Source organism: Varanus komodoensis, unplaced genomic scaffold (genome assembly GCF_004798865.1).
Source record: "Varanus komodoensis strain SLA01 unplaced genomic scaffold, ASM479886v1 scaffold12, whole genome shotgun sequence".
In the NCBI taxonomy this organism is placed as follows: domain Eukaryota; kingdom Metazoa; phylum Chordata; class Lepidosauria; order Squamata; family Varanidae; genus Varanus; species Varanus komodoensis.
The window spans coordinates 5,432,953-5,451,631 of NW_025335349.1; the positions used below are offsets into that span (position 1 = coordinate 5,432,953).

Sequence of the window (18,679 nt, forward strand, 5' to 3'; positions counted from 1 at the left end):
TTGGCTGCAGTGTCCCTTTGAATTGATGACTGAGCTGAGGTATGTAAAATATTTCACAATTTTGATTTCTTCATTATTAACATTAAAGTTCTATAGTTCTTCTGTGGACATGATCTTTGTTTTCTTAATATGCAGCTGCAGCCCTGCTTTTATGCTTTCTCCTTTCACTTTAATGAGTCATTTCAACTCATTGTTGCTTTCTGCCAGTAGTATGGTATCATCTGCATATCTTAAATTAGTGAGGTATCTTCTGTCAATTTTCCTTCCTTTCTCTGATTCTAATCCAGATTTCTTTATGATATGTTCGGAGTACAAATTGAACAGATAGGGAGACAAAATACATCCTTGTCTGACACCTTTGCTGGCATGAGGAAAAACTGATGTGTTTGAAACATGGTGCTGGAGGAGAGCTTTGTGAATACTCTGGACTGACAGAAAAATGAACAAGTGGGTCCTAGATCAAATCAAGCCAGAGCTATCTCTAGAAGGAAAATTACTAAACTTAAGTTGTCATACTTTGAATATATGAGAAGGCAAGACTTACTGGAGAAAAATCATGCTAAGGAATGTTGAAGATGGAAGAAGGAAAGGAAGACCAAGTATGAATCTATAAAGAAAGCCACAGCCTAGAACTTAGAAGAGCCGAGTGGGGTTCTTGTACACAGGACATTTTGGAGGGCGTTCATTCATAGGGTTCCCGTAAGTTGGAGACAACTTGACAGCACATAACAACAACAATCTTATCCATGTTTAAAAATCAGGGAGCTGTAGGGCTTCTTTTCATTCTAAACATGATTGGATTACACCCTTACTTGTTCATTTATTTCTATACATTAGCCAAACTCTCAGGGCAGTTCACGAAGCAGAACTAGAAGCATAAAGTACAATAATCTAGTTAAATATAATGTTAAAACCGTATGTTTAAACCAGAAAAAAACAAAAGTAAAAAACAGGTTGAAAGTCAGCAGTAGCGCTATTTTTTTTTATAAAAGGCAATATTAAAGAAAATAAAAACCTAAGGTTAAACAAGTGAAGAAAAATAAAGAACTAGCACCAGAAAAGCCCACAATTAGAGTGCCAATGTAGCTGCTTATAGGTAGTAGATTTGCAGAGAATATCCAGCCTCACAGACTGTGTTATAACTTGGATTCCACAGATCCAGTTTTTGCTTGTTTCTTTGATTTATGGACGTATTCCAATCATCCTGATTAATCCTTAAGGTTCATATACTGAAGAATATTTTACCAGCCAGGAACGTACATAGAAAAATAAACTTTCCCCTTCCACACTCACTTTTCCTTCATTAGTACACCAACTCTGTTAGTTAAAACCTGCTTAGTTCCCATTTTAGATGTAATGAAGGGAGGAAGGGCAGGCTGTGGGGGACAATACTCTACCTTCATTCCCAAATGAAGTCTTGGTTTAGCAAGCCAGGATATATACATCTGTATCTGGTCAATGTGAGTGGCCAGGACTATGTTGAGGATCTGTTGCCAGCCATCCTGAGGTGAGTACTCATTGTGGCAAGTGAAACTCATGGGCTCATTCCTTCGTTACTTTTTGAGATTCTTTAAAGTGTACAAAAGACATTCATTGACCTGGGTCATGTATAACAGCCAAAAAGTATGGCTTGACATTGAATAGTGGGTTTATTTTTTATTTATTAATTAGGTTTATATTACACTTTTTCTTACAAAGAACTCAAGGAAGCTTACATCACCCCCTCCTCTTGCTCTCAAAAATATCCCCACAACAACAAGCCTATGAGGTAAGTTGGGCTGAGAGTCTGTAACTGGCCCAGAGTTACCCAGTTGGCTCCATGAATGACTGGGCACTACAACCCAGATTGCCTGAGTCCCAGTCCCATGCTCTTAATCATCACACCACACTGGGTCTCTGGGTTGTTGTTAAATCATGGATTGATGTCATATGCAAACAATGAAATCATGGCTTCTTTCCTAGATTGTTCATGGCTAACAATGCATAGTTAAACCATAGTGCAGGGTTTGCTCATAACAATAACCCATGATTTGACAATAACCCACAATTCAATGACAAACCATACTCTGGGTTGTCATTACATATAAACCCGGCCAGTATTATTATTTCATGGTGGACTGACAGTCACCATATTGTGTATTATACTTTGTAACCTGGAATTTCAGGAACATCCAACATCACATGCATAATGTCACTTGCTGAGCAGATCTGTAAACAGTTTATAAACAAAGTGAAGGCAAAAGAGGAAAGGATGAATATTCAGTATTAATGATGAAATTCTCAGGTTCTGTTGAAGAGAGCCAAATTCACAGAGGGTTGTTGTTTTCTTGTATTTATTATACCTCAGTTTGATTAATGGCCAGGCAACATTTTAGAGAAGATTAATAATATCAGCAAGGAAAGGGCATTTTTTAAAATTAGTCGTCGTCTTAGTATAAAGAGGATTTGGATGCATTTAGATAATTAATGAGAAAATAGTGGATTCCTTTTATATTATCCATCTCTGCATAACCGTTCTTTAGTCAATATTGTAAAGATTAAGCCCATGACATACACCTACTAACTGCAAACCATTCATCCTCAGCTTGGCTCTGCAGTATGGCCTTAAGAAGCTGATTGAGCCTCAAGGCTATGGAGTGTAGTATAATGAACAGGTGGCAAATTTATTTCATGGCACCTTGATACAGTAGATCAAACAGTCAATGGCAATAGGTGAAATAGTGAAGCATAGATATCACAGACCTCAAGGGGTTATTCTGAAATTCTGCTCTGAGTGCTTGAAATAATTGCTGGTAGAACACAGGATATAATTGCCTTTCATTCATTGATTAGTTCATCTAGCTTAACAACCTTTGGATGGACTAGAAAGCAGCACATTCAACAGCAGAGCCCCAGTGTCCAAAGAAAGAAAAAGCCACTTGAGAGGAGTGAACAAAGAACCAATTTTCTGTATTTCACATATATATGTGAAACTACTTGTAATAAAGAATTTTAAAAACCCATTTAAAGAAAGATGAAAATAAGTTTCCTTGCTAATTGAAAAGGATTTCCAAAGAGTTCTTATGAAATGCAGAGAGCTTTCTCTGGTGAGCTAGAAAATACTATCCAGAGAAAAAGTATCATATAAGCAAAAGTGTCAGTAGATGCTTGTTATTTAATAAATATTTTGCCAATGGACGTGTTTCATGCACTTTTTCTCTGCTTCCGTTTACTCTCCCATCCCCCACGATGAACTCATGCAGAGTATGCAAGAAAGGGCATGCACAGCCAATGACACATAGTGGAGATCTGCCAAAAAGCCACAGTTGCCATGTTTTCGTGGCAAGTAGCCATAACATGTTTATGCACACATGCTCCACATTCATGCGTTACCCTGTTTACATACTGGCCATACATCAGCCCTGAGTTCTACATTTTTTATCTATAGTGCTACGCCTACAATCTAAACTACTTCCATATTGCCTGACTCTGTATACCTCTTTTTTCATTGTTGCTATATGTAAGATAGTGCCATGTCTCAGCAAGGCACCAGTCTGTATAGAAAGAAATATCTTGAGGTTTGTGTTTAACTCAGATTATAGAATCTATCTTATTTTCTTGTATCTTTCTCTATTTCCAAAGTAGTTTTGCTCACCTTTATAGACTATTGGCTATACACTCAGCATAGCAAAACATTTTGCTTTGGGCTTGAAAATGCTGAGTTAAACATTTCCCAATTATTATTATAACAATAAAGTCTCCCGGGAATCACTTTTTCAATTCTCATAAAATATACTGAATCAATTAATGCAACATTTGTAATAGCACATACATACTTGTGTTCTAGATCATCTTCCAAAAGAGAATATGTTCAGTTTTCTGAGCAGTGCAGATTCATAGGAATGGACAGGCTACTGTTTCAGTGATAAAAACCAAAGAAGTATTCAAGTTTAATTTCCATAGGTACTGAAATGCTGAAAACCCATTTACCCCATTGAAATCATGGAATGCTACTAATGTTCCTTGTTTTCTTTTTCTTTTTTTTAAAGAAAAGGAATATTACTTTATATATAACAACAAAAGTAAAATAAAAAATGAAGGTGCTAATATAAAAGAAAATATATTTTTATTTATTTATGTTTTTCTATACCATCTATATTTCCATAGAAAATATCTAGACAGTTTACAATAATAAAATCAAAACAATTTACAGCACTTGATCAAAATAGAATTAAATCATAACTAACTATAACTAACTAGATATAGATATCAACAATTAAAATACTGATCGAATAAAAAGGTTTGGTCTGGTGCTGGAAGGAAAAAAGACTGGGCACCAGACAAATCTCTCTGGGGTGCATATCCACAATCAGTGCCACCAGTGAGACCCTTCTTCTTGCAATGGCCCTCCCCACTTCCTTCAAGGAGGGCTGTGAGAGCGAGAATGGGACCTCCATAGAAGAGCTTAAAGACAGACATTCATGGAAGGAGGAGTTCCTTTACATAAATAGGCCTTCAACTGTTTAGAGCTTCATATGTCATTGTCAACACCTTAAATTGGACCCAGACTTCAATCAGTAACTAGAGCAGATGGTACAGGACCGGTGTTACATGGTCACATTTGCTGCTCCCTGTCAATAGCCTGGCTGCTCTGTTTTGTTCCAACTGAAGTATCTGGATCATCTTTAAGGGTAGCCCCACATAAAGCATGTTGCAATAGTCCAAATGGGAGGTAACTAGTGTATGGCTCTGTCTATCCAGAAAAGGCGCACCAGCTTCAGCTGGTGGAAAGCACTCCTCACCAAAGAAGCCACCTGGAGTTCCAGGAAAAGCGCCTGGTCAAGGAGTGTTCCCAAGCTAACAGGGTGCCATCCTAGGATTGTAGAACTTATTTCAGGCCAAGGCCAAGTTCTCAAGGGCTATATCACAACAGGGATGCAGCCAAAGGCAAAAGGAATGGGCACGGCATACAAAAGAATACCAGTATACGTTAGTTTAAAGCATCAGTTGACGGTAACTAAACCTTAGGAGAGTTAGTTCAACCTTTAGAATTGGGAGAATTGCACAAAAACTGGAAAGCCAAGTATCCAGTGGTTATAAGAAATGGGATGCAGCTACCTGGAGAACCCAGAGTCAGATTAGCGTCCCATGAAGGGCCTACCTGGATTATCTCTGGACTGTATCATATTGGCTAAACCTGATTCTAAGCAGTGTTACTCAGAAGGATGTAATTTTCCATTCTTCAGGCTTACTCCAAGATAGAATTCTAACCTAATTCCTATTGATTTAAATGTTTAGCTAAGCACATGTTCAACTCACTATAGCTGAAATTTATGGATGAAGCCCAGCTAATGTTCTTCTGCCAGTGGAAGCTAATTCCCCATGCCCTTACAGAGTGCAGTTTCTGGGGTCCTGCAGAACAGATTTTGGGAGTACATAGGTAAGGTACCTGCAAAGGGGAACTTACCCCTCCCCGTTACACAAGCTCTCCATTGGCAGAGGGACCCTATCTGGATTCCAACCTATAGGACTTAGAACTGTGTATCTTAAATAGTGCTTATGCTTTGTTTTGTTTTTTACATTTTCCGTGTAAATGCACGATGGTGAGGTGTTTCTTCTTAATTTTGTATTTAGCATCTTCTTATTTCTGTATTAAGCAATGACTTACACTCACACTTTTCTGGAGGTGCAATCCTAAATATTGTAACAGCAGATCAATGTGTGGCTATTTAATAAGATGACTCTTGTACAGCAGAATAAAGTTGCCAAGAAGAAAAAAAATCCTGAATAACATTTTTCAGGTTCAAATATCTTATTTCTAGGCTTTTCTCAGTGCATAAATGTCATTTTTGTACAATAATGTTCACCCAGTTCATGTGAAGATAAGACATCTTAGTGTCAAGTGTCAGTAATACAAATGATGTAAGGGTGCAGCCAAAACTTAAACAAATCCAGCTAAAATTAAACATGTTTAATTCTCAGCCATTTCAGCTGAAGGTCACTTGCTTAATGCTCCCATCCAATCCAGTCCTTAAGTTTGACTGGATTGTATTTTTTGTGTGATTGATCTGATAACCACATGGTTATCCTAGCAGGAGCTGACACTTTCTAAGCAGGCACACTGGTAAAGCATCACTTTTCCTGATATTGAACATAGGTGCTGACCAGACTGAAGACAAAATGGGACCAATGAGAAGCAAGTTGGAGGTATCTGTGAGCTTGGGGGAGCCTGAGGTTTGCAGAAGTACGGACCAAAAAAGCAAAACAAACAAACAAACAAACAAACAACCCCACCACACCCACACACACGGTTTTCCCTCAAAACAGCTCAATGAGGACTATCCATGCTCAACAGCCACATGATGAGCCAGAAGGGAAACCTGAAAAACTGAGGGTGATGGGGAACTGAATGCTCAGCTTAAGCACTTTATGCTTTATTGATCCTGGAGGACAGTATGACTGACTGGCTAACCAGTTGGAATGCTGAATAGGAGACTTCTTGTTAGTAGGCATGGATATCCTGCAACCCTTGTAATTAACTATTAAGCACTTAAAGTTATAAGAGGGCAAATCTTTTGTAACAGTGTTAGGCAATCCTTTCCACTTAATCCATTAATTTGACCTCGCAAAGTGACAAGTCTGTCCTATATTAGCACAGTCAGTATATGTCCATACAATGGATTCAGTTTCCGAGTTAACTAAGCTTATTTTCCCATCATACAGTTTTTTGTGCAGTGCTGAAGGTTCTGACTGATGGTACGCTTGTATTTTAATTACAATCAATCTACAAAGTAATGAGTGTCTATTTTAAATTCTGCCTTGTATTAAATACGTTCTCCATTTAAAACAGCTTGTTTATATGGCCAAAGATGCATTATTGCCACAGGTTTATAGAATCTTTTTATGAATACATATATTGTGTGCAAGTTTGTACATGGACCTGAAGGAATACATTCAGTAACAACTTGCTAATTTACAATTATGCCAAATAAACATCTGAGGAACTAACCTAAAGAGCTTCAAAATACTGAGATGACCAATAAATTATGGTACTATTGGAATGATCTGCAATGAAAAGAATCCTAGAGGTCGGGTTGCAGATTCAAACCTTATACAGGACAATTTATCTGCCAAGCTGCTATTCTAAAAATAGGGCAACCGCCATCACTGAACCCATGCAAGACTTTTAGCATCACAGCCTATAAAAATTAGAACTGAGCCAGAGGGGAAGAGCATTTTGCAAAACCTTTCAGCAATGCAGGAAAAAAACCCTATTATTCCTTTTCTTACTATTATTACTAAAAACACATTTATTACATTGATTTTGTCTACAAATAGCAAAACATTAAATTCACTTTAAAATATCTAAATGAAGCTACTTATCAAGCAAAGATTAAAGCATTTAGCTTTATCTTCACCATGGTCACTACTTTATTAATTTATCTCCAGAAAGTGTAGATTGTACATATACTGAAGGCTGTCCTCATCAGTTGGTAACCAATTCAGCAAGGGAGACAGCGGGCCTAGTGCATGCCTTCTGCTTATGTGTGAGCTATACCCAGTTTAGGAATGCTTCTAATAGGGCTAAGTTCTTCTTAGAATCACACCATTTCAACTGAACTATTTAGCCCAGGACCATTACTTCTTGTCCAGGGCCGAAAGAACCAATCATCTCTGTGTTCTGCATACTCTGATTCTTCCGTATCAATTCATTAAAATGGTTTTGCAGGGATTGCTGAAAAAGGGAATGAAAGTGTCCCTCCATTCAGAGAGTACTGCTGACCCATAAAGCGCTACCTTCAAATGGCTTTGTGATCTTATCATGTAACCCAAGCTAATTGGATCGCTAGTGTTGTGATGCTATAAATTACATAAAAGATTCTGAGTTAATTTTGATAGCTTGAGAGGTTTATTATCAAACTTGTTCATTCTGTGCATCTATAACCACTATATGAGCTGTCAGTAACTGTTTATGCACTCCCCTAAAAAGAGAACAACCAAAGAAATAAATGTATCATCCCTCCTTATGAAGCCATCCAATCCTTACCTCAGATATTTGGGTTATGAAAGACTAGACACTGTATTCTACGAAGCTTGTGGAAACAAGTAATTGCAAAAGCAAGAAATCCTCCTCTGCAGATAGAGGTCATGTACTATTTTACTCAGGTTTCTGAACCTGCTGTAGTGAAGGTGAATCTGCCAAGCAGCCATAAAATAAGTTATATGGTAACTAACGTATTGCACTGAATTTGTTTACCAGTTGAAGTCAGCAGAGCTCTTAGAAAGCAGACCTTATTGCCAGCTGTTCATTTGTAACAGCAGATGTGATCTACAACTTTTATACCTGTAAAGTTCTATCTGCTCAGGAAAAGTGAACATTGCTCTTCTCTTTAGTTTCTTGGATCACAAGTGGTTATGATCAGAAATATTACTGCTCGTAATTCATGCAGTGTGTAATTGCAACAATAAAATCTCTTTTTAAAAAAATCCAGACCATTACAATTGCAAAAATAATTGGCTAGCATGCTCTCCAGAATGTTAATATAACTTTCCCTGACATTCTTTCAATCAACACAATGCATCCTGCAGCTAACCAAATGTACTGCCAGATTTAGCAAAGCACTCTGTAAATGTGGGGTACCCTTTGCAGAATTTAGCAAGTGAACAAGCTAAAAAACAAGCCAATTTCCATACTAGGTGAGTGGCATTTGTTAAAAAGCAAACTCTTTTTCTCCAACATCTAAAAGTGGCAGCGGGTGAGTTTGCTCAGCAGGTACATGGAAATTTGGACAGAAGCAACAGCAGCGAACAAGGGACAGGGGTGCTACTGTCTCCTATTTTACCAAAGAGCAGATAGTATTTCATGTTCATTCTCGCAATTACTCCTTCGCCTCAGTGCTACCCACATTGTTTTGTTTCATTGCCCCACTTGCAACAGCCAGACTAGACCAATTAGGCAAGGATATAAAAAGGGAGCTTCTAAACAAACTACAGATGGGCAGATGCCCATTTATAGTAATGTATACATCTGCATCTGATTGAAAGCCAACAAGGAATAGAAAGCAAGTGAATGGACTGGCATGCATCGAAACTGTGCTTCAGGGAGAAGGAAATGCTGAGTAACCAGACTTCCCACCATGGCACACAACAGATGTTCGGGATGGCAACTCTTATGACCCTTGTCCATGCTGTGTGGGGCTGATGGGAGTTGTAGTTCAAAACATCTAGGTGGAACAAGGTGAGGGAAGGTTAACCTAGGAAGAATCTGTTTGTTTTTAAAGTGGAAATGGAAAGACTTGGAGAATAATGGTATTCGAGGTGAAGTTTTCGCTATGACAAATGAATGGAATGATAGTGTTGAATGGAGTGCCAAGTGTTCAGGGTATAGTATCCACACTGAAATGCCAGCTTGCAAAGGAGAAATACATTTTGTTTTTATGGTATCATTATGAAAGCTCTGTATCATCCTCTCATTTTCTGATAGTTTTCATCCATTCTTCCAATATGGTAGCATATTAGTGCATTAGACTAGGTATGACAGGTCATGGAAAACCAAGGTTACTTCCATGGTCCTCCTACGTTCCTTGTTATTCTCACAACAGCTCTGTAAAATAGTTTAGGCTTACAGTCAATGACTGGTCCAGAGACCAGTGAACCCAGTGAGCTGGGTTCTAGGCTTCATCTGGTGACTAGAACCCAGATCTCCATAGTCAAGGTACAACAGTCTAACTGCTGTAACACACTGGCTTTTTTGCTAGTAATGATAGAGTTTGGTCTTATCTGTGTGCCTTTGTCTGCTAGTGCTCTGTAGTTGATATAGTGCTTGGCAGCTTGGGCTGAAGTGATAACTGAACTTATGGTACAATGAGGAGTAACAAAACCTGGACCATTTATGTCACCGTACTACTGGAATTGATTTGTGCATTAAATATTTACTAACAGAAAGGTAGGCACAGTATTTCTTTCAGTTTATACATCCTGCATGCTCTATGAAGCTTGTCTCACTTCTGAGTCTTTATTATGCTGCCTGTTGTAACATCCACTACTATCTATGTAACTTCCACTCATGTCCAGTTTCGTTTACAGCAATCTTTCTTTCTTCTTGGGTACACAGATACTTTTCTCAAGCTTGCACATCATCTTATCCAATAAACAGTTCATCAGGCAACCTAAGTTCTAGTCAGCAATTCATAAATGGGTTAAAACCACCACATGAAGAGAAGGAGCATTCCAGCCCCGCCTCTCTCCCTCATCACATTTGTCCCCCTTAATTTCCAGAGGGAGACACTCTAAAGTGGGGAGCCTCCTGTATGGAGGCTCCCCCACAAAAGCCAGAATGCTGATAAATCCATGTTCTGGCTTGCATGAAGCCCCCTGTCTGAGTCTTCAAATATCCCTTCTTTTCATTTTAGCCATTCGCTGCACAGAATTTAAATTCCATCATGGACTCATCCAGCAATCCTTCCTATTCCACAAAGCCACATTTGTAATTCCCCAAGTTGCCCTTTGTCATCTCTCACCAATGTTCTCCAAAGCTGAACAGTTCATGTAGTCCTTCTCTGTGGCCTATTAACTGTTAAAATGGCGGATGGCTCTACACAGTCAACCCAAAGAATGTTTTTGTCATATATCCCCAATGAATGCTTTTAGAATGCTCATCACCTTTCCAGCCGCCCCAGTACAGATTTGTAGTGTCATTCCTGGAGTCTCCTCCAGCATGTTCTAATGGCAGCCTCTATGACATTTGTTCTGACTGTGGCATTCAGCCCACTTACAGTGCTGCCAGTAACCTTCACCTTCTCATCCAACTCACCTCCTTCTTTGCAGTCATTCACCCATTTTGCAGAGTTGCTTCTGAATGTCTGTGTTCACTCCACAGGGGCCATGTATTATGCTGGCTTATGGCCCGAACGTTCTATTCAGCAGCCACACCACATCCATTCTCCCTGCAAAACTCGGAGCCTTTAAAATCCCCTCTGGCTTCTCTGGCACTCCACTTTGAGTCCCTGTCCTGGATGTTCTGCTGCTATACTGTGCTTATCACCATTCCCCTTTGGGAATACCCATTTTGTTGTGTCACACTGGGCACCATCATATTTCTGTGCTCTGGACACCGTGATTTTACTGTCCATTTACTTTCCAGGCTCTGGCACTGCCTTCCTACTCTGCTATCACACTGGCACATTTAAGCTGGACACAGTATCATTGCACACCATCATTCTCACCTAGACAATATCATTCCATTGTCACTTTTCCTCTGAATACTCTGATACCACTGTCTTTTGCTTTTCAATTTGTTTCTGTTTCAGAGACTATAAATCAGCTCTGGGTACTGCTAGTGGACTTTGGACAACACTACTGAATTCTTCATATTCATTCTTCCCCATCCTTAGAACAGTCCTTATTTCTTCCATGTAGCTCTCTTCTTATAGTTTTCCTTCATTCCCCCCCCCCCTTGCACACACACCATCTTTGTGGCGTTCCTCTGGGTTCGTTCAATCCTCCCGACAAACCCCATGGCTCGGTTACAGCTGACCTGCCTTCTCTTTCTTCTGCAGTGCAGTTCTGATGCATTTTTTAAAAGCCCATCCATGTCTATTGTCATTCAGTTGCCTTCCTTTTGCTTTCAGGATCATTCCGGACGGGCTAATCCTACTCTCAAATGGCCATTCAGTTTTCTGTCATTGCTCTTAAAATGTTCCAGCCCAAAAAAAGAAGACGATTTTTGGTAACCAAGAACCAGAACCCAAACAAACCCCGCGCACGCACCGAACATCTGACTGCATATTTACGCCAGCAGGCATCCCCTATCGCGACAAAGAAATTAAAGCAGGCGAAGCTCCTATCGCCACGAGCAGACAGGCAGAAAACAGTGCAAAAATTATCCCCTGTCAAATCCTCTCGCCCTCTCAATGACGTTAACTTAGGGAAGAGAGAGAGAGGGAGAGCGAAAGAGAGAGCGAGAGAAAAGAAAATAGGGAGGGAAGGCAGAAATCACAGGCTTCCGGAATCACTTGCTATTGCAGGCTGATTGAATTTCTCTCCAGCCATGAAAAGGCAGCCACAATCCTAAACCAGAGAGCCCCTAGATTTTGGGCAAAGAGAATAAACAAGGTGTTAATTGCAGCCTCGCTGAGAAAATTGCTATTGTTCCCGACAGTGGAAGGCGGCACTTTGAAAGCGGAGAGCTGTGATGTTTTCCCTTGGAGCGCCAGATCATTTAAATCTGCATCGCGGTGGCGAACTGACAGCTCTTGGGGCTGCGACAGAGGGCTTTACGCTTTAAAAGCAAAGACCGAACCGAAGGCGGCAGTGGAGCGCGGGGGAGAAGGGGGAGAGATCAAAGGCTGCGCTTGCTCCTCTTTCCCGCGCGCGCCCCTTCTCCTGCCCAGCCTCCGAGTTTCGCTCGCAGCCAGCCACAGCGGTGTGGGAACTGAAGCTGGAAAAACCTCCCAGACGCAGAAAAAGGCCGGGTTGTTGTGGGCAGGGGAGGGACGGAGCGAGTGGGGTGGGGGAAACGTGCTTGGGATTGAGTAGCTGTGACGTGCAACCTCGCACCGCGGCGGCGGCGGGCCCACTTGCCGGAGTCGAGAGGGAAGCCTTCCTCGCACCCTCACACCCACCCACCTACCTACCCGCACGCACGCACGCACGAACTCTCTCGCGCGCGCGCACACACACACACACATTGCGCGCGCACAGCGGGGAAAGGCGCGGAGAGGACGCCGGAGCAAAACGCGCGGTGGTTGCGCCTAGAGCCCGCGCTTTTCCGGGAGGGAGGGGGAGGAGAGGAACGCGGTGCTCGCGCCTGCCCGTCCGTGCGCGCTGGAGAAGGAGCGGAGCGTACTTGCCACTGGGGAGGCGCGAGAAAGCAGCGCGCGCACACTCGCTGGAGAAAGAGCAGGGTGCTCGGGCGCACGCCGAAGCGCGCGCATTCCCCTCCGTTCTTTCTCCCTCACGCACAGCGGCGCGCGCCCGCGCGCGCACACACACGCGCGTACACTCACATACACACACACGCACAGTGACTCGCTCTTCCCGCGCTCACTCAGAGCCTCATCACTCTCCCTTCCCTCGTTCTTTCGCGGACTCCTGCCTCTTCCCTCAGCGTTCACCCAGCTATTCGACAGCCTCGGTCAAGGATAGAGAGAGATTGACACCCCCTTCCTTAGTCGCTGTCCTTCCCTCAGGTACTTGAGAGCCCGGGAGGAGGAGGAGGAGGAGGGCGAAGAGAGGAACGAGAGCAAGCGGATTGACAACAACCACCAAGAGCCAAAGCCCGCCAACAAATCTGCGATAGGGAAGCCGGATCCTCTCCGAGTTCGTCTTCTGGCTCATTTCTTTCGCCTGGTGTTGGGTTAGACTTTATTTTCAAGTAAAACAAAACAAGAAAACCTCTGCTGTTCATCCAGGTCCATTTTATCCCCTGCCTCCTTCTCTCCTGCAGTCTCTCTCGCTCTCTCTTTTTGCCCCCCCCCCACTTTATATTTGGTTGGATTTCGTGGATCTGAAAGCAACCCTGTGGCTGTGCTGAGCCTCCCCCTCTCCCTCCCCGTCTCTTCTGCGGTTCATCCTCCCACCGCCCCAACTCCTGTTCTGCTTTGGTTTTGAATGCGAGCGGAGGAAAATGGGCAACGGTGCTTCCGCCAGAAGGGGAATCTCTCCGTGCCTGTTTTTGGGACGTGTGCCTGTGGTGCTAGGATCTTCTTAGAGAAATAGCCTGCCTGCTTTCGGAGTGGAAGGTAAGGCTTGTGCGCGAGGTGGGAAAGGGAATTACTAAGCTTGGGATGGCGGGCAGGAAGGCTAGGCTGTGGCTGAAGCAAAGCGGTAGGGGGCTGTGGGGAGAGGCACGACACGACGCGCCATCCAACGGGACCCCCGCATCCACAGCTACCTCGGCTATCAAAAAGTTAGAAAGTCTCCTTGGCCGGTGGCAAGTCATTGCCAGACAAACCGCTCGAAGACTCTTCCCTCCCCAGAGAGGTTGGTGCACGATCGGGATAATTTTATTGAGATACGAGGAAGAGGGGGTTCCTGAGGTTAATAGGAAGTTTAAGGGAAGTCTGTGGGTCTTCTGTTGTGGAGCTGATCAGTGGAGTGATGGCGCCGTCTAGGTTCGATTAAATTACATTGTCACCTAGGAAAGGGGGAGGGGGAAAGCAGGATGCTTTTCAGTGGAAAAAGCTTTAGTTTCCAATGGGCAACCGTAGACCTTTTGGGACCAGTCTTTCTAAAGCAATCTCCTACCCCCCCTCCCCCCGCGCTCTCCTTCACAAGCTGCTCCATCTGAGCCTTCTGCTTCTGAAAGAAGCAAGAACTTCTCATCGTTGGCATTTGCTGCATCGGTACCCAACATATTCTCCTCTTTTGCCTTATCTAATGTGCTGAAAAGATTTCCCTAATGTAGTTGGTGGAGGATTGTCGCTTTCGTGTTCTAGCAGCAAAGACAAAATGCTGCCCCTTTGACCAATCTTTTTAATGAAGATCAGCCCAGCTCTGCAGACGTTTGCATTTCTTTCCCCCCCTTTTCTCCCTCTTTCTTTCTTTCTTTCTTTTTTTTCTTTCCTGGGTGTCCCTCTTCATTCCTCAAGATTATCATCTTGAACAAAGCAAACCCGCTCCCATCAAATTTTGCGATAGATCTCTCACTGATAGAATTCCTAATTTAGTGCTTTTATGCCACATTGTCTTTCAGTGCCTTTAGACCCTCCCAAATAATACTGCGCAGAGCTGCAATGCCTGCAAAGTGCTCCAGCCACATTGGTAAAAAGTAGGTGATTATTTGCAAAATATACCAATAAGCAACTTTCTTATGTCTCAGCCTTGAAATGACCCATCTTACCCTAGTTTTGCAAAGAAGCCATTTCATATTATGATGCATTGCAAAGAGAAAAATCTAATGGCTTGGGCAGTTCCATGAAGAGCTTAATTTCCACTACTGTACCTCCACTCCGCCCCCTGCCCCTGTTTAAAACTACAGATTTAAAGAGAATTAAGAGTTGCTTCTTTCTCTCAGTGTTTAGAGCCTGCAATTTATAATCTGGGAAGCACAAAATCTCTTTGAGGCAACTGAATCCTCTGATTTGTTCAGCATTACGCAATTGGGGGTGGGAGATGCCTGGTCATTCAGAGTGGAGATGAAAAAGCCAGAGAGTGCAACTGAGATTAGTGTCAAAAACTCAGTAACTCTTTATATGTTTGTTTCCAAACAAACAATGGAAAAGGTTACCTATGCCAACTGCATATCTTAAAGATATTAACTTCATATCACTTCAATCATGTGTCTCTCTTAAAAATTGAGCCAAGATAACCAGAAGCTAAACAAATGAATGCATATTAATGCTGAAAATGTGCAATATCATATTTAGAATGTTCCATAGATAAATTTACCAAAGACTCACATCCTTTAATTAAATCTGTACTTGAGACAAGCATGTTGAAAATTTAGGTACAGAGGGGGTTCAAGTAATTGCTGTATTGCGAGATGCAAGTGGTAGAGACAAGAGTTGGTACCTGGCGTGTTTAAAAAATGCTGGTAACAAAGGTCAAGATATAACCAAGGTACTTAGTCCAGGTCTTTTCCAGAGGGATGTTACAGCACAGAAACACTGTCTAGCCCCATTTTTGGTTACATTAAAGAGACACTTCCCAAGAGGTTGTATACACAAAAATGGCAGCATTCAAAATTATGAATCTCAGTTATTCTGATAGCCAGAAAAAGTTCTTGTTGTTCAACTAGCTTTATTTCTTAGGAAGATTATACTTCCAGCCTATTAATAAATTGACGATTCTCAATGATCCAGATTTTCTTTTTAAATATAATCTTAATATAACCAGGTTGCTACTGCAATGGCTTGCAGCCATATGTGAGATAATAACCCATCTATAGCAAATTAGAATTTTCTCAGCTTTTAAATGACAGTAAGTAACCCCCAACTATTTCTAAAACTAAATAGAAAAGCTATTGTATAAGATTAGCTGTATGCAGCTTTTTTCTTGCATGTGAAGTTATTATATAGAAATGCTCCTTTAGTTAAAAATAAAATGATATTCATGTTTAAATAAAGATTACTGGACATTAGTTTGGAGTTGAAAGACTTGGTCCTGCCAAACTGTGTATGTGCTAAACAAGAGGAGGTATTCCAATTAATAATGTAACAAATGTTATTTTAAAAAATTTGGATATGGGAAAATTGATAGTTTGGCTGACCACATGGTGGCACTATTCACACAGCATCTTACATTTCCTTGTGTTACAATTTAAGAAAAAATACCTGTTCTTTATGGTGGTGGTGGGGATTATTTGCACATTCTGACGGGAATGTTGAAAACATCTGGCTGAAATTTTGGAAGAAGAATAATTTTCATTGCATGAAGCATTCGACCTGCATTTCCTTTTCCTTTCCTTCTCTGCAGGCCAAATGACATAGGATGAAGGCTGTTCGTAATTTGCTGATTTATATATTTTCCACCTATCTACTGGTTATGTTTGGATTTAATGCTGCCCAAGACTTCTGGTGTTCAACGCTAGTGAAGGGGGTGATTTATGGATCATATTCTCTGAGTGAAATGTTTCCCAAAAACTTTACAAACTGCACTTGGACACTGGAAAACCCAGATCCAACCAAATATAGTATTTACCTGAAATTTTCCAAAAGGGACTTCACCTGTTCTAACTTTTCTCTGCTGGCTTATCAGTTTGATCATTTTTCCCATGAAAAAATTAAGGATCTCTTAAAGAATAATCATTCTATAATGCAGCTGTGTGATTCCAAGAATGCTTTTGTATTTCTGCAATATGACAAGAATTTCATTCAGATACGCCGGGTCTACCCCTTCAATTTAATAGGATTATACAAAAAGGAAGATGAACAGAAATCTTTCTTTGAATTTTTGGTATTGAACAAGGTGAGCACAAGCCAGTTTGGTTGCCATGTATTATGCACTTGGCTGGAGAGCTGCTTGAAATCTGAGAATGGGAGAACCGAGTCCTGTGGGATCATGTATACAAAATGCACCTGCCCTCAGCACTTGGGAGAATGGGGGGGAGACGATCATTCCCTGGTGTTGCTCAATAATGTAGTCTTGCCTCTCAATGAGCAGACGGAAGGCTGCCTCACCCAGGAACTGCAAACCACCCAAGTCTGCAATCTCACCAGGGAAGCCAAGCGGCCACCAAAGGAAGGTAGGTGCTCTTCAGGAGGGCTCAGTTGTTCCACAGCTCCTTTTTTGTTCTTGATTCTGCTGATACATAAGGATGAGTTGCACTCTACACCAGCTGCCTGCATGAAAGGATTTTTGAAGGTCTGCGGACACTCATCCTCTGGATTCCTTCCAAGTGGGAGGATTTGTTTATGATTTCTTATTTAATCTGATATCAAAGTACTTATATTTCCATGAAAGAGTTCCCTCATATTTTACTGAGGACTTCTGGTTTTGTCCTCAGTTCTGCTTAGAATAATGGTGACAGATTGGGAGCCAAGTTATTCTCTGTCTTGTTATTACTGCAACCACCCAGCTACCATATGCTTATTCACGCTGATCCTGTTGCTTTGGCTTTGCAAGGAAGGTATTTCCAAAGGCATGTGGGTAACCTGAACAAAGTTCCAAAGGTCCAGATTGGCCAGGACTCCTAAGGCTGAGGGGATGGGATAACAATCTGGACTACATTCAATGCAGTAGCTGAAAAATTGTTTGCAGAACAGGATGAATATTAAATTTTAGTGCTTACCATCAGTATTAGATTAGTGTTGCCAGGGAGAAAATAAAGCTGTTTGTAAAATCTGTTTTGAGGTATGTTGGATGAAGAAAGCATTCACTATGAAACTTTGGTAATTATCTGTAAGTAAGATCATTTGGCAACCCTAGGCTAGACTTTAGAAAGTACACACTTTGCGGGAAATTCAGCACATCCTCTTTCGCCTGTAGAGAGACTCAAAAGTAGACCAGCTGCTGTTCATATTTACCCTTGGCAGGAAAATTTCCAGAAGAGATAATGGTATCAGAATTAGATATGATATGGAAGTTATCTTTTAATACCATTGTTTGTTGCTGCTTCCCCTGTACTTTTTTTTGAAGCAGACAGCTGGGTCACAGAAGATCTTGAGAACTTCAAGGCACTTTTAGGTGCCACCCATCTAATCTCATTTTAAAGATTCATCCAGTCACTTTTCACATGCCATTTTACTCTGGATGCTCATGGAAAAGTCCAATGATAAAGAAAATATAAATGTAGTAAAATCTTATGGAAATAAACACTAGTTCTGAAAGCTACACAGAATGAAAATTTTACAGATATAGGATAGTGGCATATAAATCCACTGTTGTTGAATTTGCTGTTGCTTAGAGGTATAATGACAGAAAATACTAAAATGTAGCAGGGTTCTGTATATAATTTATATTCTGTGGTATGGTTTAAAAAAAACTTCACAAACAAGAAGTCTAGCTCTTCAATGTAAAGTTATATAGGGTGGTTGGAACTGACATGTGAATATTTATGTGTGCTTGAAACTGAGGAGAGAGAATTTTCTCCCATATCCAAGCATAGCTTTCTGTGCTGAAGAAGGTTGCATTTTAATACAGGAAATGTTTTCTCTCTCCCTGGTTTCTACATGGTCACAAAGCTCTCTGTCTATGGGGAGGCAGAGCCAAGCTCCCGATCTCCCTAATAGAAGTTGCCTTTGTAAAGGAATGCAAAATT

At 41.3% G+C, this 18,679-nt stretch overlaps 1 protein-coding gene across 1 annotated transcript in view; it reads left to right on the plus strand.

Annotated features, from left to right (window-relative positions):
* The first annotated feature begins 16,410 nt into the window (after positions 1–16,410).
* Positions 16,411–18,679, plus strand: part of ADGRB3 (adhesion G protein-coupled receptor B3) — a 499,090-nt gene continuing 496,821 nt past the window's right edge. The window contains exon 1 of the mRNA XM_044421464.1: positions 16,411–17,164. Within this exon, the coding sequence (XP_044277399.1) occupies positions 16,411–17,164 (754 nt within the window). The remainder of the gene's footprint in view (positions 17,165–18,679) is intronic.